Below are 25,077 nucleotides of genomic sequence, written 5' to 3'. Positions count from 1 at the left end.
ATTCTTGTGTAATTTTCTATCTCTATCCCCCCTCCCCCTTTTCTTTTCTCTTCCCCTTCCCCACCCTCTTCTTTCCGTCTGTGGAGGTTAGCCCATCAGGGTAGCATCCTAATGATTTTACAGCTCAGCATGAAGTTCTGACTCATTCGAGCAATGCAGAGGTGTTTCTGTCAGTTTTTTTTTTTTTTTTTTTTAATTATTTTCCTGTCAACAAGTGATGGTCTTTATTTTCAGTTCAACATGCTTTAAGTGTGTCGAGTAAAAACTAGAACACAAAAAATCTCTAACATCAAAGGCCCGGCCTCAGAAATCCATCATCCAGAGTCTGAGGCTGTGACACCTGACCAGGTTTTTACATAATTAGATCAAGTTAAGAAAGATGTTTCACCAGATAGATCACCTGCGATGTGACAGCTACAACATGTAAGCAACATTTCAGTGACTACTTTAAATAACATGAAAATGAGACAATTTGTTAAGGGTTTATGAAGCTATAGTTTCCCAATTGTTGTGGATGTCAGTGGTATTTACTGATGACCAGTTGTATAAATGGAGGAATGAATGAACAGTAGAGAGTGTTTATCTTAGTTATTTTGATTCTGTAAGACATGTATTCAGATTAGAGGTTGTTCCTTGCGCTACATTCCAGTTATAATTTAAACTTCAGATGACTTAATTTGTTGTTGGTCTACTTTAATTTATCAGAACCACACTCGATTTTAAATTAACCACACTCTGTCTTGATTAACCATAACCTGCTTTTTTAAATTAGATGAATTAGCCCCTTTTATTTCATTGTAATTGAAGCATTTCTCATGAACTTTCACCCCCCAGGTTGGCTTCATCAAGCCCCACCCAATCCTGACCCAGATACTGCAGGAAGCCATGGAGACCAAGTTGACCTTTGACTCCTATGTGATGCCAATGCTGTGCCCTCCTGTGCCCTGGACTTCTTTTAGATTTGGAGCCTACCTGCTCACACCGACCAAACTGATGCGCACAGTGGACGGGGCCACACAACACGAGCAGCTGTTGGAGAAATGTGAAAACCTTCACGCAGTCTTGGACTCGCTTAATCAGTTGGGCAACTGTGCCTGGAGGATTAACAAACCTCTGTTGGATATTATTATCTCCATCTTCAATGACCGTGGCAGCGATAAGCTAGACATCCCTCCGCCTCTGTCAGAGGCCCCCAAAATACCTCAATTCAACCCTAGAGACCCCACGTATACAGCTAGTGAGAAGGCCCACATGAAAAGAGAGGTGATTAATGCAAAAAAGAAATGCAGTGAAATGCACAGCCTGCGTATGGACGCTCTCTATAAACTCTCCATCGCTCACCACATCCGGGATGAGATCTTCTGGTTTCCTCACAACATGGACTTCAGGGGACGTACCTACCCATGCCCTCCGTACTTTAATCACTTGGGAAGTGATGTAACACGTGCGATCCTCCTGTTTGCGGAGGGGAAGCCTCTCGGTCCCAAGGGCCTGGACTGGCTAAAGATCCACTTAGTCAACCTGACAGGTTCAAAAAAGAGGAGTTCACTGCAGGGACGACTGGAGTATGCCAACAATATCATGGAGGACATACTGGACTCTGCCGACAACCCTCTGAATGTTAGTCTCTCATCTTTAATTGTTTTTGCTGTTCATTGATAATACGGTTCAACCATAGCGCTACATAGTTGTTGTTTTTTTATTACTGCTTTGTTTTATACACAATGCGCAGATGAAATATGCAGATTACAAGATTGCTCGTCTCTCTCTGACACTATGTGAAGTGACAGTTTATTAAGTGACAGAATATGAATGTCAAAATAATAAGTGAACATGCTTCTCTTTTGAATGTGGTTACGTTCGCAGGATAATGTGCCATGTGCTATGTTTGTCTTTTTAGGGTAAGAAGTGGTGGATGAATACAGATGAGCCTTGGCAGGCACTGGGCTGCTGCATGGAGATTTCCAACGCTGTGAGGTCGCCTGATCCAACACAGTTCATCTCTCATTTTCCTGTTCACCAGGTACATAAAACGCCTAAAGATTGATTTATCCATTTAAAGAGTTGCTAAGCATTTCACCAATTTATTATTATGTCATATTTTATTTACCAAGGGAAAACAAATAATGTAAAGATACATTTATGTTTTAATCTGTGGTAAAATAGAAATTACAAATATAAAATGATATAGAACAGATTGTCCATAGGAATTTACTCTAACACTAAAGGCCTCTATGATTGTTCAGGTTTATAGCCCCCTAAAAATAGTGTGCCATTCAGTCGCGTTTTATAGCTTTTTTTTAAGAGGGCATATCAAAGTTAACATGGCACAACCTCCCCAGCCATCTGGGACCATTTTATGTTATCTACTATAAACTTATAGCTCTTATCTTACAGACCAGGCGACATGTCAAATTATCCTGCACTGAGATCTGACATTCAGGCTCCTACTTTTTCCTACATAAACCAAAGGAGCAGAAAAATCATTTAAATTTATGTCATTGTTGGAGACATACTGTATTTACTGAGGAAGTATATATTTCCACTGTGCAGACTTCTCCTTGTCAGGAATTCCCTGATTTACACCTTTTATGTATAATATTCATTGCTGAGTGAAGCCACCTTGCGTGCACCTCAGGCCTTTGTTAATAATATTGTTATAATGCAGCTTATATTCAGAACTTGAGAAAATATTTCTCATTTATGTTGGAAAACACATTTTGTATAATTACATTTCTATGGCAAATTACACCAGAGAAAATGCAACTAATTCAAGTTTCAGAACTAATTTCCCTGCTTCCACGCTTCAAGCATATTCATAAGTATAAGACAAAAGGAAAAGCATTCAACTAAAATATGCTGCAGTATGTAATCAAGTGTAATCAATGTCACTAAAAGTATTCAGCATCTCCTCTTAGCAGATGTTTTGAAGGCACAATAGCTCTAAGCATTTCACTCAGTGCAGCTTTAAACTTTAAACAATCTGCTCTGGCACTAGATTAAAATGAACCTTTTTACCTAAATCTGAGAAATTTACATCACATTAATGTAAACTAATGTGTACTGACTGTCCCTGAGAGACAAATGTAAAAGCTATAGCCTAAACATGAGGGTCACATATGCAGAGCAGAGACTTCTTTTCTCATCTGTTGAGCCAATCTTCATGTTATTCATCCTGCCTTCTCTGCTTCATTTTCTTTGTCTTCTCTTCTCTCTCCTTGTTCTTGTTCTTTTGATAAAACCATCTGTTCTTTGGCAGACCTCTCTTTTCTACAGCACAGCTTTAATCTTTTTTTTTTTTTTTTTCCTCTCAAACTCTCCTCCAGGATGGCTCCTGTAATGGTCTGCAGCACTACGCTGCTCTAGGCAGAGATGTTATTGGTGCCACATCAGTCAACCTCATGCCCTGTGACGTACCCCAGGATGTGTACAGCGGAGTTGCACAGCAGGTCAGCACCAGTGGGCTGTTTAAAGCAGTTCTAAGCAGCGTTGCTGCTGTTGTTGTTGTTCAGATTAATATTTGTATACTTCTTCTATACTTCGACAACACACTCAATATCATCAGAGTGATGTGTAATTTTTTTCAGAATGTTGTCATCAACATCTTAAGTGTCGTAAGCATTTTCACCGTGAACAGACAAAAATACCCTGTTTTTGCAATTTGCACGTTATGTCTTTGCCTCAACTAATGAAGTGTGCAGAAACTATTTCTCCCCGGTGGCTCAGTCTGAGTCACCTTCTCAAGGGATCCGATGGTTCAGGGATTAAATCCCATTGTGAACTTTTTCAACTTGTGTTCACAACGTGAATTGGCTGTAAAGTTGTCTGCATCACTGCTTGGATCCCACTTGTTGCTGCTACATGATACATGTAGATATTGAATTTTGTATAGTTTTGTTCCCTTATTTGAACTGCATAGACTCACAGGCACACAACTTAATCGTGTAAAATTTCAGTTGCAAGACACGTCGCAGCTGCTCAGCTGTTAATATTCAGATGACTCATTGGGTCCGGTAGTGAGTGACAGGCTGAGCACTGAGAATAGATTTTAAGTTTCTCAGTTTAGGTCTTGCATTTAAAAGTGCTTAGTTTCTCATGCTTTGCATCAAAGTGCGGAGAGATATGAGACAGTTTTTCTTATCCGGAGGCTCAGAGGGTGAGTGTACATGCAATGCTATCAAAGCATCCGACGGGCTGTAAACCTGCATGCTTTTTAGGCAGAGGCAGTTTCAAGCTAATTGTGGTCCATTGACAGTTCAGGACAGAAGGAATCTGAGTGAGTCGAGGAAAAACCATCTGTCCTTGGCCTTTCAAGGGCAGTGACTTTGACTGCAAACCATACAGTGTAGTTGTCAGTGATAGCTGCAAGACACTGTCTCACTGTCATATGTTTACCTCTGGGCATTGCAGCTACGTTAGATGATACTGTAGATGATATCAGCCTTGTGAAATAGCGAGCTACCTGGATAAATACATCTTGTTTACTGACAGAAAGTAAAACTGGTAAAAAGCCATAAATTACGAGACTATGTTACAACTACAGCTGAAATAATTAGCTAATTAATCCTTAATTTACCTTTTACCTTGTACACTAATGATGAAATGACATGTAAGATGCTCGCCTGCCATCGGGATCAACCTGGGTTTTAGGAGACCAGAACTGACATTTTTCAGGGTTTTTGTGAAATTAAAAAAAATAAAATAAAAAAATAAAAATAGTTGGTTTCTAAAGACAAGAATTGGCTGATTAATTGATAATGACAGTTATCTTTGGGATGTATTATTTGTATTTGTGGATAAGTATTTAAATGTCCTCCAAAAGGCACAATTTTGAAACTGTTCAACAATTGCATGTTTTTCAGGTGGAGGAGTTCCGAGCTCGGGACGCAGAGAGTGGCCTGAAGATCGCCCAGGTGCTGAAGGGCTTCATCAACAGGAAGGTTGTCAAACAGACGGTGATGACGGTGGTGTACGGGGTCACGCGCTACGGGGGACGCCTTCAGATTGAGAAAAGACTGAAGGAGATTGATGAGTTCCCCAAGGTACAGCATTGATGGAAGGTGGTGGTAGTGGTGGCGAGCGAGGGGGTTCCTTCACACAGCGCACTGTTTTATTTTTAGCATGGTATCAGCCTTAGTATGACACAGTGCTCCCCGGGCACAGGATCTCCTCTGTATGGGTCTCTTCTCACACTTTCCTCTCAGGCCGTACATTCTTACACATGCAGTGAGTTCAGATGGGCTCGTAATTAAGTAGAAGCTTCTCTCTACTCTGATATTATTGCTTCATTGTGCTCTGCATGAAGGCATTCATCACAAGGTTAACAGTGACCACATACAATGTCATCACATTTGATTGTGCAGCCAAATAGGTTGACCTTGACATTAAGAGTCACACTACACTGTTTCTAAGTGAGTGAGCAGCATGGAGCAAGAATAGATGCTTTTAATGTTTATTTTGATCATATTTATTCTTGATCACATTGCAGTGAAATCAAATATTGCATGGTTGTTTCAGGGAGGCTACGAGTGGAATCCAACAGTAGATATATTAGATAGTCTGTGCTCAGCCATGGTGCATCTATTTTTTGTTCAAAACCACTACATTTTGATTTGGTTGGACATAAATGGTTCTTTGATGAGCACGCCGATTCTATTGAACAACACCATGGCAAGAGAACGGAAGCATTTCATCTTCTTACAGCGCTGTAGTGCTTATTATCTGTCTCCATAGTTATAGAGTTCCTGATAATAGTTTGAGTTAATCTCATTGTCTGCATAGATGGGATTAGTATGATTCTGCTGTCAGTGTATCTACCATCCCAGGGCCACAGGATTGTGCTAAATGACTTCTGCATAATGTTGCTAACAGGGAAGTAGGAGGAAGTGTAATTGTGACTGATTACAAGGGGGAGTGGATAGGGTGGATGAGGCAGTGTCTCCTGAGGAGGAGATGATATCACAGTAATGATATGAGAAATAGACCACTCTCAGTCCTGCAGTTTATAGCACCTATTTGCATTCTACATTAAAAACAAAAATAGCCCTAATAGTAGCTGGGAAAAAAAAACTATATTTCTTATTACATCTTGATTTAGGATTACAGCAGAGCAACACATTGTGAATAACTGTGAAAGGCTAATCATGTGTTGTGTTTCCAGGAGTTTGTTTGGGATGCATCCCATTACCTGGTGCGTCTGGTGTTCAGTGGCTTAAAGGAGATGTTTAGAGGAACCAGAGAGATCCAGGTAAGTTCAGTACACACACACACACACACACACACACACACACACACACACACACACACACACACACACACACACACACACACACACACACACACACACACACACACACACACACACACACACACACAAAGACAAATACATGTGTAAAATGATATTATCCAACTAACTATCACCAAATATGAGCCCTTGTCTGTTACAAAATCTATAACACTGATGACAAATATCAGTTAAAGAAAATCTTGTTTTCACTGCAATACATCTGAACATGCAGTAAATACTTACACACTTAAATACTTTCCACAAAGCACAATCACAAAGGTGTCCAAAGTTTTTCTCTGTAATAGGAGTAATACCCATTTCATTAACATTTATTTTAGAAGTAGTTTCCAGTCAATTTATAATAATTTCTTTAAAAGTTGACTAATACTCATAAATAATTATATAACCTCAAGACTTTCTAATCAGTGAACGGCAGGTGAGCTGACAGGCAAACACACAGTTCAGCATACAGTATATAAAGAATAACGTTTCAAGTAATTAATGAACATTTATGTCGGTTTACATGGAACTCTTTTATCAAAATTTTACTTGAAAGTAACTGCTGTTTATAGACGAAACACAACTACTTATCGTCTTGCTAAAATAACTTAAATAACAGCCTCTATTTTCCTTGCAGCGAATACTAAATCAAACTAAATGATTCATTCAAGGAAACTCTCACATAAATGTGTTATGCAAATTTCAGACTCATAAAATATTTTTTTTCCTGCTGACCTACAGCAACAAATAAGATGTGATTTTATTTTTATTAATGACTGGTTTACTTCTCTGGGTGCCCGGCAACGGCACCCATTTATCACACAGATTCCATTCATAGATTTAGGACACGCACCTGGTAGGGGATTGTATATTATCGCCACAGGCAGAGGGGAGTCTAGCGAGCTAATAGAACCCCCACCTTTTGCTAGTGTGTGTGTGTGTGTGTGTGTGTGTGTGTGTGTGTGTGTGTGTGTGTGTGTGTGTGTGTGTGTGTGTGTGTGTGTGTGTGTGTGTGTGTGTGTGTGTGTGCTGCCTGTGCTGGTGCATGTGTGTGTGCTGCTTTTATGTAGGTCACTCTCGATTTCATCGGGAAGAGTTGATGTATGAGTGAGAGAAAGGTAGCTGATCAATCCCAGCGCTGTCATCCCTGACTTCTAATATGTTTTCTGTACATTTCCCAATTATTCTGTCAACACTGCTATTCATTCCCTTCAGACTGCGCTCACACTATCTGTCCTCTCATTACTCTCCCGCTATTCCCGCCTCCATCAGCCTGTTGACTGACCAGGCAATCCTGCCAGCTATCTATCTAGTTAATCGCTTACTTCTGTTAGCTTTTATACCATCTTCATTTCATCTTGCTTGGAAACATAGGGAGGCAGTGGATGATGAATGGAGCCGCTTTGGGTCAGGCTGCTACCTCTGGATACTTGGAACATATTTGTCTTTCCTACAGCTCAGTATGTGTGTGCGAGTGTATGTGCAAGGAGGACATAAATAGGGCTTCCATTCTTGGAGACAAACTGTGCCAGACACCTTAGCAAACAACACTGTTGCAATTTTTAGAGTAAGAAACAACTCCTCACCTGTTCCACAACAAGTCTGCAACAGTTAGTGGCAGCTCCTTAAAGTAGAGCAGCAGAGGTAGATCTTAAATGCATAGATCATTTGTTGATGCTGTGGGCGGTGGGAGTTCTCATTTCCTCTGTGTTGTTCCAAATGCACCATAATATCTTTTTATTTCTAGCCTCGCTTATTAAATCTTGATCCAGCTAAACATGAAAACTTAGTCAGCAAATTACCTGATTTGAATTCACAAACTTCAACTTAATTGCACTTTTGTCCACACAAACACATACAAGAAAACAAACATGCACACACAACAAATGGACAGATATTTGCACCCTTGATTGATGCAGCGCTGTGAATATTTGTGGGCTCTGTAAGCATGTGCGCTCACTTCACCTTTGCTGGCATCCATCTGTTGCAGGATTGGCTGACAGAGAGCGCCAGGCTCATCTCCAAGTCTGGCCACACTGTGGAGTGGGTGACACCGCTGGGTTTACCCATCATTCAGCCCTACCACCGCACACGCAACCAAGTGGTAAGTCTCACTGTAGGCCGCGTGTAGCGGCTCTTTACCGCTTCTCGTCACGGTTATATAGTTTCCATACACATACCAGATAGCTTAGCCAATTACAGGCCGACGTACGTTTCTCTGTATTTTCTGAAATTCACCAGCTGACCTTTCTGCTGTTCTCCTCCTGTATCTTTGCCTGTTCATCTTGTTCTTCTTTGCTCTTTGTCTCAGCTTTCACAGCTTTCTCAATATACCCACAACTGACCTTTCCATAGCACACACTCTAGACACTTTTTAAGTACAAACAGTATTCGTTAAACTGTCTCTTGACGAAACAACTAGTAATACAACCCCTTTTTCTACTGGTCTATTGCGGTATAGTGTCATGTATTACACTTAACACATCACTATCTTTTTGTTCAGACTAATATTTCCATGAAGTAGTGAAATGCTTTGGATCATAACTTTCACTATAATTGCCATTCCACAAATTATATTCATGGAGTTTGATGGAATTTCTAATGAACCTGATAATAAATGAGGGCAGCTGGTTTGCAATGGGCATAGAGCAGACTTCTGAGTGCACACATTATGAATGAATCGGTGTTAACACACAGTTAGTCCATATTGTAAGTACTTGGACAGTCACACATCTTTTGTTGTTGGTTGTTTGTGTTCTCTTTCACATTCATTTCAAAATAAAACCTGAAAAAAACACTTCTAATTTGTCAGCTTGTAACAAACAAGAAATCTTGCAATAATTTTGTGCTTTTATCCACGGAGAACTCTGCGCTGCCCTCACACAGGCAGCCCACACAAAATTTCCCTCCATCGTTTTGGTGTGACGAGACTCAATAAGTATTTACTCAAATTAATGGCATTGCCTGTGTGCATAAACTATAAAGACTTTAAATGTGATTTTATTCGCCTCTTTTGAACCAGTAGATAATTGACAAGTACTGTTCAATCAAACGAATATTTGCATCGCGTTTGGTGTGAACACGGCTTAACATGACTGGATGGGTGGTCAAGGTTTTCAAAAAGGTTTCAGGATTTCTAACTGGAAAAAAGTGATGACTCCTCTGGTGTTCCTGTGATTGACTGGTGAACTGTCCAGGCTTAGTACATGTTTTGTTTCAGACTAAAGTAAAAAGGGAGCTTGTGAGACATACTGTAGTGTGAATTTGGACTAAATAATGTGTCCACACTCCAGCCCCTTTGTTTTTACCACAAACAATTTTTGGTAAATCCAAATTATTCCATTTTTATTTTTTATCTAAACTCTTTTAATTCACTCTCGTCTTCTGTTTTTTCCATCCCTTGGTCTTTTGTCTCCTGGTCCACAGGAAATCCAACTACCTAAAATAATTATTGTCTCAGTCTTCTAATATGCAGAACACCCAACCTATCATGTAGCTGTAAGCACTCGTTGCTTTGTAGATGATATGTGCCGGCTGGGCTTTCCAAGTCTCGATGGGTTTGGTGTCGAAGTGCACCACTGATGGTGTATTGTGATTGCTGTGAGTGGGCAACTTTAATGGAGCTCAACAACATCGTTAGAGTTGTCCATCACCATGGAGATCCTGACAGTAACACATCTTAGAGATAACATGTCTGTATGACAGCACATCTGCAGATAAGGCAAGCTTTATCTGTGTGTGCATAAAGAATAAGAAAGACCTGCCTACGTTTTAAATGTGTCTCAGTATATAAAATGCACTTTGACCTCTAGTGTTCTTAAGTTCACTTTTGAAGTGAAAGGTGGAGAATGACACACAGCGCATGCAAAGCACAGTCGGACATCTAGCTTCTTGGCCGGCCCAGCATGCAGCCTACTCTTTTTATGACATCAGGCATACGGTTGGCTTGGAGGGGGAGTGACACCTCATAATCAGGTGCAAGAGAACGAGAGTGACAGATGGGCGGTCCCCTGAGGGTGCGTCTCTCTTTCTCGGTGGATGTAGTAGGGCGCGTTCCCCTGATTTGATCTCCTTCTTTTAATGTCCAACAGGGACAAGGAAGATGATTAGCCGTGCCTTTTTCAAAGCCTCAAATTTAATACATGAATGAATGAAGAGATAACTTGGCGGCTTTAGCTTATGTTTCACAGATAACTTTCTTCATCCCCTGCAATAATTCTCTAATCCAGTTGCATCATTGGGCAACAAAAATGAAACTAACTTGCATAAAGGTCACCTTTTCACTGCGAAGCTGGATTAAATTCAATCTCCCGGTCTCCTCTGTGCCTCTTAAATCCAAGGCCGTAGTGTTTCTGAGGGTCATTGGTGATTAGACTCTAGATAGAATAGAATGATGAAGTGTGATGCACGGTGAGAAAACCAATAAGTGGGGAGAAAAGAAGCTACAGTAGCATCACATCAGACGGGTGTGCGTACATCTTTGCGTTTTTGTTTGTTGGTTGTTTTCAGCCCGCATACAGAGATGGGATACAAATGCTGACCTGCGTAATCAAGGATTTTCCAGGGCTGACGGAAGATGAGGATATTAGAGTAGGATGGAGTGGCTGAATACAGCATGAACATACATCAGGGAGGCTGCCTAACAGGATTGGGAGATACTAATCTGATCAGAGGTCACTCTGGCTCAGATTCCCGGTTTATATTTTTTTATTCCCTCTGAGACCGAGCTACAGCGAAATCTCACTCAGCGGATGGTGACACAAGGGAATCATCAGCTGCTTTGGCTGGATTTGACGGGATTTGCGAGTTCATAGTGTGACTAAAAGCTTCTGATCTAACGCCCTCTACGTGGAGAGAAACAGGTTTCGGTGGTAATTGATGATTTTCTGTCACAGTTTGGCCCTGTGCATCCTTTATTTAAGTACAGTACAAAACAGTAAAGTACAGTAGCTGCTTGTGGCCTATAGTAATACAAAAATAGTCCACTGTTAATAAATAATTAAATCTAATGTGTTACAAGCCCTGAGAGTTAATACCTTTAAATAAAAGTTTTAACAAATCCTCTTAACAATCATGGATGGATTATGAGACAGTGAGGCCCGGGGGCACAGACATGTAAAAGGCCCCCCACCACTTTACATAAGAGCAAGACACATGCTGATTGGTGGTCATTTAGCATCTCTGTGTGGTCGATCTGTGTCTCTTTTTGGTATTTTTCTTTGTGGTTGTTTTGCAACTCTTGCAGGTCATTTGGTTCTCCTTGGTTCTCTTTAAGGCCATTTAGTACCTCATAATCTAACAATATTAGGAGCACTCATGTCATAAGAAGCACTCATGTTAGATTTTTAAAGACTTCTGTTTCCATTTTCAATCCCATGGTGGTATCTTGATGAACAGCTGACATGCTCTGTCTGTCCAGCTTACTTTTCCTTTGTATTAAACAGCATTACAGCAGAGTTGGATAAAGTCATGTGGGCCTGTACAGCCAGAATGACTCTGCTTTTCATTCAAATTGTGGAGAACTTTGTATCTTTAAATGTCGATGTGATGTCCTCCATGCTTCCTTTTGCTATGGAACAGAAGAGAGACGTTCCCAGGGGTAGCATGATGATTCGTTGATCTTGCAGAATCTTGTGGCATTTTGGGGTGAAATAATAAATTCAGTCTGAGTTTCAAGGACACCCCCCAGAGGTAGAGAAAGAAAGTTTGGAGGAAAGAAGGTCTGGAAAAGGTCAGTGTAAGTGTGGCGAGACTCGGGGGGGAGTGTGTGACTGCAAGTCTGCAGCTGTCTTGATCTGTCTACAGAGGGATAATGGACAAGAGAAAGGCCCAGGTGACCCAGAAAGGCCCAAGAGTGTTTGGTGTAATGCAGAGCTGGTTCTGCTCCAACAGATGAGGCGGCGTTATTAACCATCATGTGATAAATGGGGATTCCCTTCTTGGCTCATGTGTGGTTACTGATGGCTGTTGGATCCACAACCATCTGCACTGAAACTCTGGGAGTAACCAAGGTCTCATTCACCACAGCCTCAGGGCTTCAGCCGGGTCATGTATACAGATCACGCACATATACATTATACTGTACAGGGTTGTTATAGTGTGCGCTAGTGACCTCATTTACAGCATGGCAGTCCATAACTCACCTCAAAGGGAGCCTCCATTTCTTTCAACCTCACCCCATTTTACATCACAGCTTCTCGTTTCCCTCCATCCAACATATCCATTAGGAGAGTGGGAAAGGGGAAGGACACATCTCTTCACAAGTCCTACTGGAGCGATGATCAATGACATAGAAACCATGGCAGAAAGTAATGGGGTTTCACCACAACACACTTTTGTTCGAAACCCCTTTATTGATAATTGTCTAGTTCTGTCATTCATCACACAGAGACCTTCAAGCAATCAACTGGAACCAAACAGAGTACCTCGATGACCCCTTGAAGCTAGCTCGATGTTATGTACTTTCGTCCGTGCAAACACCTGCCTCTTTAATCCCCTTATGTCCATGCTCTTTTATTTGTGACGCTCATAACTTCAGTGCAGGATTGTCATATAGAAATATAGAGAAATTTACAGAGAAGTGCAGGATATATTTATACAGCCGTATTATGAGCAAAGCATTAGTTCTCTGCTACAATCCATCTGAGAAGAGACCGAAGATAAAATAAGAAAATCAAATGTGTAACCAAGCATGACTTCACCCATTGTAAGAACTCAGTTCGGCTGGCGCCATCTTGGGTATTTTTGAGCCAGCTGTGACCATTTTTGGATGAGAAAATGGGACTCGGGTGGAGTGAGGCGTGTATCTAATTTGTAGTTATGACAGAGTACCCGAGGACACCAGTTTTTTTTGGAGCCAGCCCCTAGTGGCCCACAGTGGTATTGTGCTTCAAAGCACTTCTGCATTGGCTTCACTTTTCAGACCCTGAAGCTAAATTCTTTTTGATGCACAGTCTGTGTTTAATAATAGCTATTCTAATTGAGAAAACTAAAGTTTTCATACAGTCACCATGATACTAATACTACTTAATTCTGTTTTTAGTCTCTAGTCACTAGTATGTCACTCAAGGGATGGCAGTGTCATTCATTAGGTTGGTTGCTAAACCATCTTGGTTCAGACTGACATATCTGAATGACCAGTCCCCACAAGATGAATCTTCCTGACTTTTCCACAAGTGGCAGGGAAGTCAGTGTTTGAAATTTCAACATCTATTGGACTGACTTTCACAGTTCCCAGGCAATATATTCTAAAGATTTTGGTGAGCCACCACGTGAACGATATTAGTGCTTTTGAAATGTCTCGAAAACTACTGGATGAATTGCCATGAAATTTTCCCAGCATGTTGGTTTGTTTCGACTTTGTATTATTTAATTCAAAAAGTACTCCTTACGAACAGCAGAGACACAGATTAGAGTGATAGGATCATACAGAGAAACATCCTAGAGGTGCTCTTTAGACACTGAATAATAGAAGAGTTGTTGTGACAGCCATGCTGAGCTTTCACAGTTGTAAGCCTTGTCTTCAATTGAGAGTCATCTGGATGTATAGTAATATCTCAAGCAAAGGTGCAGTGACTGTGTCAATATGTCAGTGGATCAATTTCCAAAAGTCTAATCTGAAGTTAATATAAATGGAGGTCTTGATCCCCCAATTTCCACCTTTTTGTCGATGCTGACTTTACTAAGATCAATAACCACAGTCATTGAAATAGCCATGTGAAATTCTGGGCTGTATGTTTCCCTTTTAACGCTTGAAAACACCTCCCAGTCAGGGCCCACAAGATATGTTACTCCCCTTTACAGCCCCCGAGAGAGCTTGCCATGTGAAATGATTGGTTTCTTGCTTTCCAGGAGGTCATTAAAGACTCCGAACGAAGCTGAATGGTGAGTAGTTAGAATTGCAGAGGGATGTACAGGGGGATGTCCTCTGTGTCCTCAGTGTTAATCTCACAGAGAAGGAGGCAAGATTGAATGAAAGAGTTCTGAATTAGTGTCAAACACGTGTTTTTTTTTAAGGCTTTTTAGAGTGTCAGAATGGCAGTGGTGACACTGTGGTCTCCCGCGCTCCTGTTCGGAGGAAGTATTTATACTATGGAGGATGAAGCAGTTGAATTCAAAGACCCCACCCAGAAACAAATTAGTACAAAGTCAAGATTTTACAGTCAGTCAGTGGAGGCATAAAGCCAGCCAGCAACTGATACAAGTTGATCATCCATTTTACATCAGCCTAACTTAATCCACGAAAGACATATAAACCCCCACTCTGAACGGCTCACCACTTAGCCAGCATGCTCCTCAGTATGGATTTATTATTATTTCTCTGTTTGTGATTTCAATTCCATGTATTTCACCTAAAAAGCAAGGAAACAAATGCAAATGAATCAATGTTATCCCATTAATTATTGCGAACAAACAAACAAACTCAACACATTTTCTATTCATTCATACTACTGTAGGTTAATCCTGTTCTGAACAGTAATAATGATGTCTAATGACAATAAAAGCACTATTCATAATACAGAAAAATGTAAGTGTTTGCAGCACTTTGAATCTAATGCAATTGAAATGGCCAGACGTTTCAGCATCAAAGCTCCAGTCCATCAGTGAAAAATGACTATGTGTTCAGGCAGAGTAACAGATAGAGACACTTAGACACATTAGTGTCAGTTCAATGCAAGGTAAACACAATAATGGAATTTGCTTAAATTGATGAGGAGTGGGTTGCCTGTTGCCAGTCATATCTCTGCTTTGATATCAGCCCGTCGTTCCCACCCAGGCATGGTTCCAAGGGTCAGGGAAAGGCTGCCCTACCACACATCCCTGGCACCGCTGACTGGATGGACCCCCAAGGCTCAGGAGATTAGAGTGCTAAATCTTCTCTCCATTAGGAACAACTGTCAGTAAAGGCATGTGTGTTGGTCTTGGAGAGTGTGTGAAAAAAATAAAGACGGATTGAGGAAAACACAAATCTAAAAGATGTGTTTGCTTGATGCCTCCTCAGTGTGCATGTACTTGCTTGTGCTTTGTTTATCCTTCCTTTTCCACTGATGGTGTATTATTATTTTCGTGTTTCCTGGCTTATATTATAAGATCTGTCAGACAACAGGACAGTTTTCCACTTCACCTCAGTCTATCTTAAATGAGCTTGTGCCCAGGGAAGGCGGCAGCGTTTCTGGATTATGTTTATGTGTGGTTACTTCTTTGCATCGTAGAGTTTTAACCTGTGTTTGTTGATGCAGCGAAGAACTGTGTTCACGGAAAATGGTTTTTGGAAGTGTTTCTGAGCCCATGCAGTGATTTCCACTACAGATTCGTGTCTGTTTTTAATGCAGTGCCACCTGAGGGCCCAAATATCACGGCCATCCAATATTTATTTGGATAACATTGCATTACATTGAGGAACATTATTCCTAAACAGTTTCACTATTTGCCCACACAGTCTTTCAGAGTGCTGAACTCCATTTTCACTTCTGAGAGACCACTAGTGTTTCTACCTGTTACCAATGAACCTAATTAGCTGCGAGATGAGGTGTTTTTATTACTTTGCACAACTTTTCCAATCTTTTGTTGCCCCTGTCCCAACTTTTTTGAGATGTGTTGCTGGCATCAAATTCAAAATGAGCATATATTTTTCATAAGAAAAGAAAATGTATCAGTTTCAACATTTGAGATGTTTTCTTTGTTCTTTTTTCAATTAAATATAGAGGTTTACATGATTTGCAAATCATCACATTCTATTTTTAGCTCAATTTTAAACAGCTTCCCAACTTTTTGGAAAACGGGATTATAAATAATTCCATGCAGCATTTGTTCATTTTGAAACTTTTTGATGTTGATCAGACAGTTCATTGGGTTTGTCGGGACATGAACAGTTTCTATCTTTTTATGTTGAGCAGCAGACTTTATGCAAGGTCTGATGGAAGAATTTTTATTAAGCCTCTCATGTCTTTGTCTTTGTTTTTTCTCTCCAGCTGAAGAGTACCATGCAACACATAAACCTCCAGATCAGCCACGACACCAAAGAGTAAGTCTTCCTGCAGCCAACATCTGTTTCTGTCCTTTGCTCCACTCACACGAACACTGACCCACAGCAGATGGAAAGTTAACCACTTTGTCTTCTCTTGTGGCTCTCGTTGACATTTTCAGCTGAAATGTCACCAGTTAGTTTGATATGTGACCTGGAACCAGACAGAGGATAGTCTGTGAAAGAAATTCCGTTTACTGCAAGTACATTTTTTAGTCTTTAGTTTAGACTTTTTTTTTTTTTTTTTTTCAGTTTGTTGTGACAACTTTTCAAAATGTAGCTTCCGACCACATCACAACTCTGTTTAGCTTTTAGATGTGAATTAACGTCAAAAGTGTGGCTCTCTATGGGCAATTAGCGTACGCTTTCCGGAACCTCTGCTGCACTAAAGCACTGTGTATAGTGGCTATTTTGACTAATTGCCTCCTCAAATTGTGAAGTCACTTTGCAAGTGAAGTCGGAAACGGCGTCAAAAGTTTTTGCGTACTATTTTAACAGCATCGTTTTGCCCTTTCATTTTCAATTGTACGTGGAACTGAGACTTATCGAACGGAAATTAGTTCAAAAATAATATATAATCTAGCATAATATCTTATCGACTAGAAGCAAGTGGGGATATGCATAGAGAAGGATTCACAGGCTACAAAATCTAGACTGTAAAATGGATATAGACTATGCGACGTCACCCATAGGTTTCCTGAAATGTGGTTTTGAAGGTTAGTTCAAGTGAATCTGGCCATCGGCAGCTTGGCAGTGCCTTTCTACCAGCACATCCGAAAATGGCCAGAGGTGGCGCGTGGGAGCGTGAGCTATGGTGGGATAAATGAATCTTGGTCGCTAAAACCTGAAGGCAGCATTAACTGTTACTTAAAGCAGCCACATCCTTAATTATCCATAACTTTAAGCCCCATTACAACTTAAATGGGTGAGTTAAAAGAAATTTACCCCCCATACAGTTGTCATGAATCAGGAAATTATCTATTTAAAACCAAATAGTTTTATGTACTGCGCTGTAAACATATTTATTTCTGCTGTAAAGTTGGGCATTTTAATATGGGGGTCTATAGGGATCGACTCACTCATCAATTCATCTTAATTCAGATTAACAATGAAAAAACAACCCATTAAAATCACACACGCGTCTCATCATGTCCCTGTCTAGCTTGTTGAGTATAAGTTCAATCCCCTGCTGACTCAAGTGCTAAATATGCATTTGGTTTCCTGTTAAGCTGAGAGAAGCCTCTAATGTAGATAGGAGATTTAACCTGTAAATGAACTCGGCACATTTCATGTTGAATTATTATTATATGAACTTTTTAAAAAAAAAATTTTTTTTTTTAGACGTGTACATAACTTCAAGAGGTAAAAATGTGTGGCTAGAGGATTGAGAAAAGATAGAAGTGAGTAGAGAACAAACAGAGACAGAATGAGAGACACTGATGGAGAGTCAAGGAATGACAGAGGGAGAGCGCTGGAGACACAGATGACAAAGACGGACAGCCGTCCTCTTCGGTCTGACATCTACAGTACAGCTCAGGTCCAGTGAATACGAAACACCAGCGAAAGCGGAACGAGGGGTTGGAGGATGTCGCAGTTGAGAGGGAGAAGAGAGCTGCGCTTCAAACTGGAGATTTGCTGTCAGCGAACGCATCACAGGCTGACATTCTCAGCCAGACTTGACACAATTGACATGATTTTCTTCGGCCTTTCCATCCAGAGACACATGCACACACACACAAACAGGAACACACACAATTGCACTTGGTGTAATTAAAGTTCGGCATCATTCGGGCTATGAAGTGAACCCACAGCCAGCTTGTTTGCTCTATAGGGAGAACAGTTGTACCTCAGAGGACTGAATCTGCTCCTCTCCGGTCTGTTGGGCGTATGGGATTTAAAGGTCTTTGTTTTGTGTCTGTGTGTGACACAGAGGAAAAGGAAAAGGAGATAGACGGTCTCATCCTGAGAACTGATAGCCGAGCGTGCTCGCAAGCAAATTTCCAAGAATCTTGTTTTTTGCTCAGCTGAACAGCAGAACTGAAAGCACCCTGATAAAAGTCTAACATTTCTGAGCCAAAAATGCAGCGGCCAGAAAGAAAACAAGACTGACAGAAAGGCATGGTGTGTGCCTGTGTGATTGTGTTTTAGCTTTGGGTTTGGTTCAAACTCTCGCTGCTCTTTCTACATTCCTATTGGACGGACGTTCTGGTCTGTGGCAGCCCAGAGGATTTGAATGGCTCAGGCTCAGGGTAATGGGAACATGGGGGATACAGATTGGCAGAATGCTTTTTTTTATTTTTTTTTTACTGCCAATTCCATCATCACAAGCAGCAACATTGCATTTGTAGCACTTTATACTATTTCTTTTATGGCCCTTTTATATTTATATGCTCTCACATTGACTATTGTTTAGAAAGCATAGAGCCAGGCTGTCCCTCCGGGTGGGTTACATAGTACAAAATAAACATTGATGTTGAGATCCATCCACACTGCAGACATTTTACATTTTCATAGCAGTGAAAGCACAGAAAGAACTAACAACGTTAATGATTTAGCTATTAACAATGATATGACTTTCACCTGCGATTTTCCTGCAAATGTTACTACATTTATTTTATTAGTTGTGATAAAATGTCCACAATATGCAAAAACTAAGAGTTGTGAGAAATGTGGACAGTTAAAGAAATGGTCATTTATTTACCTGGTAAAGGAAACAATTCTAGATTTAGGAAGATGTGGTTATTGGCTGTCTGTTACAGAGTTTGGTGTTCAGATTTAGACCTCCATCATGTCTGTACAATAAATATGAAGCTAATACCAGCAGCCGACTAGCTTAGCCTAGCGCAGCCTGCATGGTTAAGTCATTAACGTGTTATATCTGGCTTTTTTAATATGTGAAAAACCGATGTATATAACATAATTTTTCAAGTTAATCAAAATTACCTCAAACTGGATGAGGGGCATACGCATACATTTATCCAATTAAATGTGAATTTGGGAAACTAGATAACCACTGCTCTCATATCTAACATATTTATATACAGATTAAACCTCAGATGGCAAAAAACAACCTTGTTTACATTTACAAATACATTTCTTTCACCTTCTGATTGAACAGTGCAGGTGAGATAGGTGTGGGCGGAGGCCAAACGTCCTCCACAGCTCCGTACCATCTAGTATTTGCTAAGCTACAGATACTTTTGAGGGATCCAAACACATGCAAATGATTTTCATCCCTTTCCAAATAATTCACTATTAGTGTATTTAGTTTTACTGTTATGGCTGATCATTTCTTTTCTTTTTTTTTTTAAAAGCAGCTTTATTGAAAAGTAATCTGGGATTGAAGTTCTAAAGATATTAAAATGAAAAGCACTGATTAAAAACTTGTTTTAACCGTTACAGGGAGAAGCAAACTGTTGTTTAAACATCTCTGCGTTGTTTTCTGTCTCTTCTTAGGAGGCCAGACACAGTTAAACAGAAGAATGCCTTCCCGCCAAACTTCATCCACTCTCTGGACTCCACGCACATGATGCTGACTGCTCTCCACTGCTACAGGTATCACTTAACACGCTGCAGTCAGAGCAGGAATATCAACACCTGAAAAGAAAGCTGAGAGTCACGGCATCTCCTGTCAGCCCGTGCTGAGTCATTTTTCTGGCAGTCGATAATATGCTTCTGATATTGTACACCTGACCTTAAATGGCTTTGAGAAAGAACAGTCTCTCCTTAAATGCATTCGTCACCTCGGATAGACTTTGTATTATATGTCTTGTAATGTAACAGAATTGGCCTCTTGACAGGTGTGATAATTCATGATGGGACTCACACTGGCTTCGAATGAACGGCTACTGCGGTTTTGGAAGTTGCCTTTGTAATAAGTTCCTGCACACCTTTCTTTAAAGCCGACCTTTTTTTGACAATACGATTTATTCCTTCTCATCTTTTTTTCCTATCACATAATCCCTGCACATGAACTCTCCTCACCCCATCGTTCCCTCTCAGCGCCAGTCTGACATTCGTCTCAGTCCACGACTGTTTCTGGACCCACGCCCTCACTGTGGACACCATGAACAAGGTATCCCATTACAGTCTTTTCCTCTCTGCCGCCTGCTCCTTCCCCGTTCCTCATCCTTATCATCCCTTCACAGCTGTTTCCATCCAGTCTGATCATGTATCATTGGGTTTTGTGTTCTCCTCTTTTTGCTGGTTAATTGAAGCTAAAAGTGACCCGCGTGATTCAGTTCGTCTCGACGTCTCCTTGTGAGCTCAAGCAGAGGAATGATTGTGTGTTTTAAAAAGCACTTAGAGCCGAGCTTGTTTGAGTGCTTTTACAGTGGCTGCAGGTTATGTAAGTATTTAGTGTTGCCTCTATGGCTGGAGCTTGTGTTAGCATAGAAGCACCTGCTTAGTAATGCCAGTGAAACACACTTCATACTGTCAGTGCTTCATACATTTCCAGACTGCTTGCTGGGTGCAGGTAGTATCACCAGGCAGCCCGTTGTGCTGAATAAATGACTGCCTGCCTGCTTCCCAAAACAGTCAGGCCCAGACTCAGACACAGTGTAGAATAAAATGGATTAAATTACCATAAAGCCCCAATTTTCTGTAGCTGTAGCTTCAGAGCACAGTCACCGTTTTATGTCTTCACCCAATCTCCGAGGAGCGACAACCACTGAAGCAGCTCCCTCTCACTACATTTATTCTTGCCCGTATTCTCCCATCTCTTGATGTGGGAATGTGCGCCTTCCTCATTACACAAGTAATTGAGCACAGTGGCAGAGGAGGAGTATTAGATATTTTAGTCAACACCCAAGCACGTGAAAAAGAACCTTTGTTTTAGTGGCAGCTGATCCTTCCACCATCCTTCATCTATCTATTTGCTGCGCTGCCCGTCCTATTCAGGCTCACAAGGGGCTGGATCGTATCCCAGACTGCACCGGGTGAGAGGCGTTGTACGCCCTGGACAGGCTGCCAGGATTCACAGCGAGATGCACACGGAAATCTGAATAATTTAGAGTTTATGAGAAGATCGATTTAATCTGCATAAATTATAAAAGTAATGCATAGGGAAACCTCCCTGATAGCTCTGCCGGTCAGAGCTGTGGATTTTAAACAGGTGCTGGATGGTTTGGCACAGGAGGAGGTGCGGAGGAAATGCCTGTTTTACGGTAACACAGCAAAAGTTGATTAAGTTCCGTGATGGGCTTTATGACGATCAGTTTGACCTGCGTTTAGAAATTCAGCTTAGAGGTGCTGACTGATGGCTTTGGGTAGAAAGAGAAAAGTACAAATCGCAAACATTGAGTTGAGCTCAAACGATCTACAAATGGGCCAAATCTTATTTCCAGCCGATATCACAGATATATTGATATCACGGTATGTGTTCTCTGGTATGCAGAACAAAAGGCAGAAAAAATCTTATAAAAAATAGTATAAAATAAATATAGTATAGAAATAGTTATTTTGAAATTGTTCTGTTTTTTTTTTTTTAAATTTGTAGTTATTCATGATTCCTACTTGTCCAGTGGAGTTCACGGTTTCAATGCACTGATGCCATTTTGGACTATAAATGTTATTGTTCAGCTAAAATACCTGCCTCCATCACATATTTTTGTCACAAGTGTCTGATAACCATATTTCAGTTGGTTTATCGAGTTCTGTTCCTCCTAATAATGATATCGGCGTTGGCCCCCAAAAATCCAGTGTCAGTCAAACTCTATTATTACAGACGTTTATCAACACGTGGTGTGCGGTTTAAAAAAAAAAAAAAAAAAAAAAAAGGACAAATGCTACATGACTGTTTCTCTTTTAAAAAAAAAGTAGTTGTTCCTTTACACTCAATCTAATTATATATAAGCTATATCTTTGTAAATAGCAAAGCCATCTATACCATATCAATGACCGTGATAACCTTTAACCACCACAGAAGTAAATATCACTTATTTCCCCGGGCGTTATACTGTTGTGTGTCTAAAGTGATGAATCTAATTCACGCTACCTTTTTATTTTTTTTATTTTTTTTGCAGCACATTTGACAAAATCTATTTTTAAAGCAGGATCAGAAAACACATACAGCCAAGGCCGAGTTGTTTTCAGCTCTTGGAGATGATCCGTTTGGCCAGATTTGTTTTGTCTCTTCACCTGCTGTCACCCTCATCCCTCTCCTCTCCACCTCCACCCGTCTTTTACCCGGTCAACCCCTCTCGGGAGCTCGTCCGTCAAGAGTAACTCGAAGTGCACGTCTCTCTGCCTCGTCCTCCCTCCTTGTCAAGGTCTGTCGGGAGCAGTTTGTCGCCCTGCACAGCCAGCCCATCCTTCAAGAGCTGTCCACCTTCCTGCTGCTGAAATACTGCACCGGACTACCGTGAGTTCACAAACACGTAGCAACACGTTCGACTCCACAGAGCGACGCCGTGGTTGTTCTTTTACTGCTGCCATACGCTATCTGCGTTTCAGCAAAATATGATGTAACAGTTGCGAGTTCAGAGTTTCATGCTTACTTAAGCAGCAGGCTGCGCCTCTTTTCGTTTGAGTTGTTCTTGCACAACAAAGCCATCATTGCGATCCGTCTCTTGTCTGTGTGTTTAGGCGACACCGTATGATCTTTATGGACTTTTATGGTATGGACAAAAGCTATCGCACACTGCACACGTGCTACATGTGCAAGCATTATAAAACAGAAGACACACACACACACACAGAACACGCACACACACACACACACACACACACACACACACACACACACACACACACACACACACACACACACACACACACACACACACACACACACACACACACACAGACAGGGTTATTGGACTGTAAAACCCAGAGTTTCTCCTCCACTTGTCTGTGATGTTAGATACAAAATGATTCTTCCTCCCTCTGTCCGTGTGTCTGTCTTCCTGGCCTCAGGGTGGGTTACGCTCATCATCTGACTGCGTTTTTCCTCTCTTTGGGATAATTGGACACCTTTTCTGCAGCCTTTACTCCACTGCAGCGCTCGCCCTCTTTGTCTCTCTCTTGTTATCACTGTTCCCCAACTTCTCAAAAACACATTATTCATTCCCGCAGGCGTCAGACAAGAGGATATTTGGAACGACGTTGTGAACTTTGAACGTGGCCTGAACAGATCAGATGCTCCATGCTTCCCGAGCGCGTCTCCAGCCGTATTTTTTGCTGGCCGCGTGTGGTCCGATCACGGCCGGGGCGCATATGTCCGGATTGAAATAGCCAAATGGAAACAGCATTTGCTCGTCGGGGAGGGGGGGGCGAACCCTGGGATTAAAATGGCTAAATTCCCACAAAATACCAAAAAAAAAACACGCAGGCCGGCCTGCTGATCCAATTCTTTGTCAAAACTTTCCATTTTCAGCTTGAAGGATCGCTAGCTCAGAGGTTGTTGTTGTTGTTTCTTGTTGCAACAGGACATTTGAAGACGGGACCACACAGATAGCAAAAAAAAAAAGAGAAGGAGAATGTCACCTGAAATATTCGACCAATGGCAGGTTTATAGCAACACATACATCCAGGGAGTCGGACTAGATTAAGAAGTCTAATGTGAACTCCAGGTGTGAACAACCTGCCGAGCTTTTAATCCTCAGGACCATCGGTCAGCAGAACTGAATGACACTTGATCGAAGCCTGAAAAGTCCAGTTTCCTTCCATTTTGTACTTCTGCAGACACACAAACACATTCAACTCTAAACTACTAAATCTAAACTTTTCTTCTTTGTGGCAGGACTGAAGTGAAGAACAAGAAGTACCAGGAGTACCGGAGGCTGCTGTTGGTGCTGGCCCAAGTGCCCCAGACAGGTCAGTTTTGAATGCAGCTGTCTAGCTCTCAAACACTCAGGATGGGGTCTTGTATGAAGGGGTCAACATGCAGGCCGCTTTTTTTTTTTCCCCCTTAATTGGATAGAAGAGGACTTCTATGGGTTTGCCTTAAAGCTCTGTTTGAGGTTAGCAATAGGTCTGACTGGTGGAGTGAAAGAACTGTCTTTTTTTAAAAATTTTTTTATCATCAGTAGTTGCTAATTGTTGCTGCCTGTTGTCAGTACAATCACCCCGCTGTCATTAGTCAGTCATCTCGCTGCGTGTGTTCCCAGAAGTATTCGGAGCTCTTAATACAAACAGGTTCAGCTTTTGAGTTCGGCTAAAATGTAATTTTCTGCTCATGTCATTTGGCGGTGATCACGTCTTCCCACGTGGCCACCGGTATCACCAGGTCCACCTGCTTCCCTTTTGAGTGTCTGTCTATTGTTGTCCAGAGTGGAGGTGCTGCACGGAGGCACAGCGTCTCTCTGTCGGTCAGTCAGTCAGGTGGATGCAGGCTTTTGCTGTTACGCAACCCCTCTCTCCGTCTCCATCTGTACACCTACTGTCTGCCTGACACTGACAGCTGGGTTGTATAAATTGATTACTGTTAATTGTGTCCCTCCTCTGCATAATCAGCTTATGTGGCTGAGACCAGTCAGGGGTGCACCTCAGGGGTGTGTGTTTGTGTGTGCGTGTGTGTGTGGTGTCCATTATAATCTCCACTATAAAGGATCCTGAGTTTATTAATGTGTGAATCAGGTTTCAGCGTGTGTAACGTGGAAGACCAGCTGAGGCAGAGGGGTTGAAAGAAACAGGATGGTAGATGCTGCAATTTATTCAGCGGGCCTTCGTCCTTCCTCTGTCTAAAGTTTAAACACTGACTTTGAACTTAGTTTCATTTGTTGCCACCAGTTTGAAACACTCCCAATAAGTGTTTGTCAAAGTG

At 41.3% G+C, this 25,077-nt stretch overlaps 1 protein-coding gene across 1 annotated transcript in view; it reads left to right on the top strand.

The window, feature by feature from the left end:
• Positions 1-25,077, top strand: part of polrmt (polymerase (RNA) mitochondrial (DNA directed)) — a 47,911-nt gene that overhangs the window by 21,515 nt on the left and 1,319 nt on the right. The window contains exons 10-20 of the mRNA XM_069694891.1: positions 835-1,620; positions 1,901-2,023; positions 3,327-3,449; positions 4,863-5,042; positions 6,161-6,247; positions 8,277-8,390; positions 16,258-16,310; positions 19,767-19,865; positions 20,313-20,385; positions 22,583-22,674; positions 24,055-24,128. Of these exons, the coding sequence (XP_069550992.1) occupies positions 835-1,620; positions 1,901-2,023; positions 3,327-3,449; positions 4,863-5,042; positions 6,161-6,247; positions 8,277-8,390; positions 16,258-16,310; positions 19,767-19,865; positions 20,313-20,385; positions 22,583-22,674; positions 24,055-24,128 (1,804 nt within the window). The remainder of the gene's footprint in view (positions 1-834; positions 1,621-1,900; positions 2,024-3,326; positions 3,450-4,862; positions 5,043-6,160; positions 6,248-8,276; positions 8,391-16,257; positions 16,311-19,766; positions 19,866-20,312; positions 20,386-22,582; positions 22,675-24,054; positions 24,129-25,077) is intronic.

This window comes from Brachyistius frenatus, unplaced genomic scaffold (assembly GCF_029030835.1).
Source record: "Brachyistius frenatus isolate BFR_SWC_R1_liver_20210118 unplaced genomic scaffold, ASM2903083v1 Contig_18, whole genome shotgun sequence".
In the NCBI taxonomy this organism is placed as follows: Eukaryota; Metazoa; Chordata; class Actinopteri; family Embiotocidae; genus Brachyistius; species Brachyistius frenatus.
Note: the sequence above shows the minus strand (reverse complement) of the source record. Positions and strands in the feature narration are given on the sequence as shown.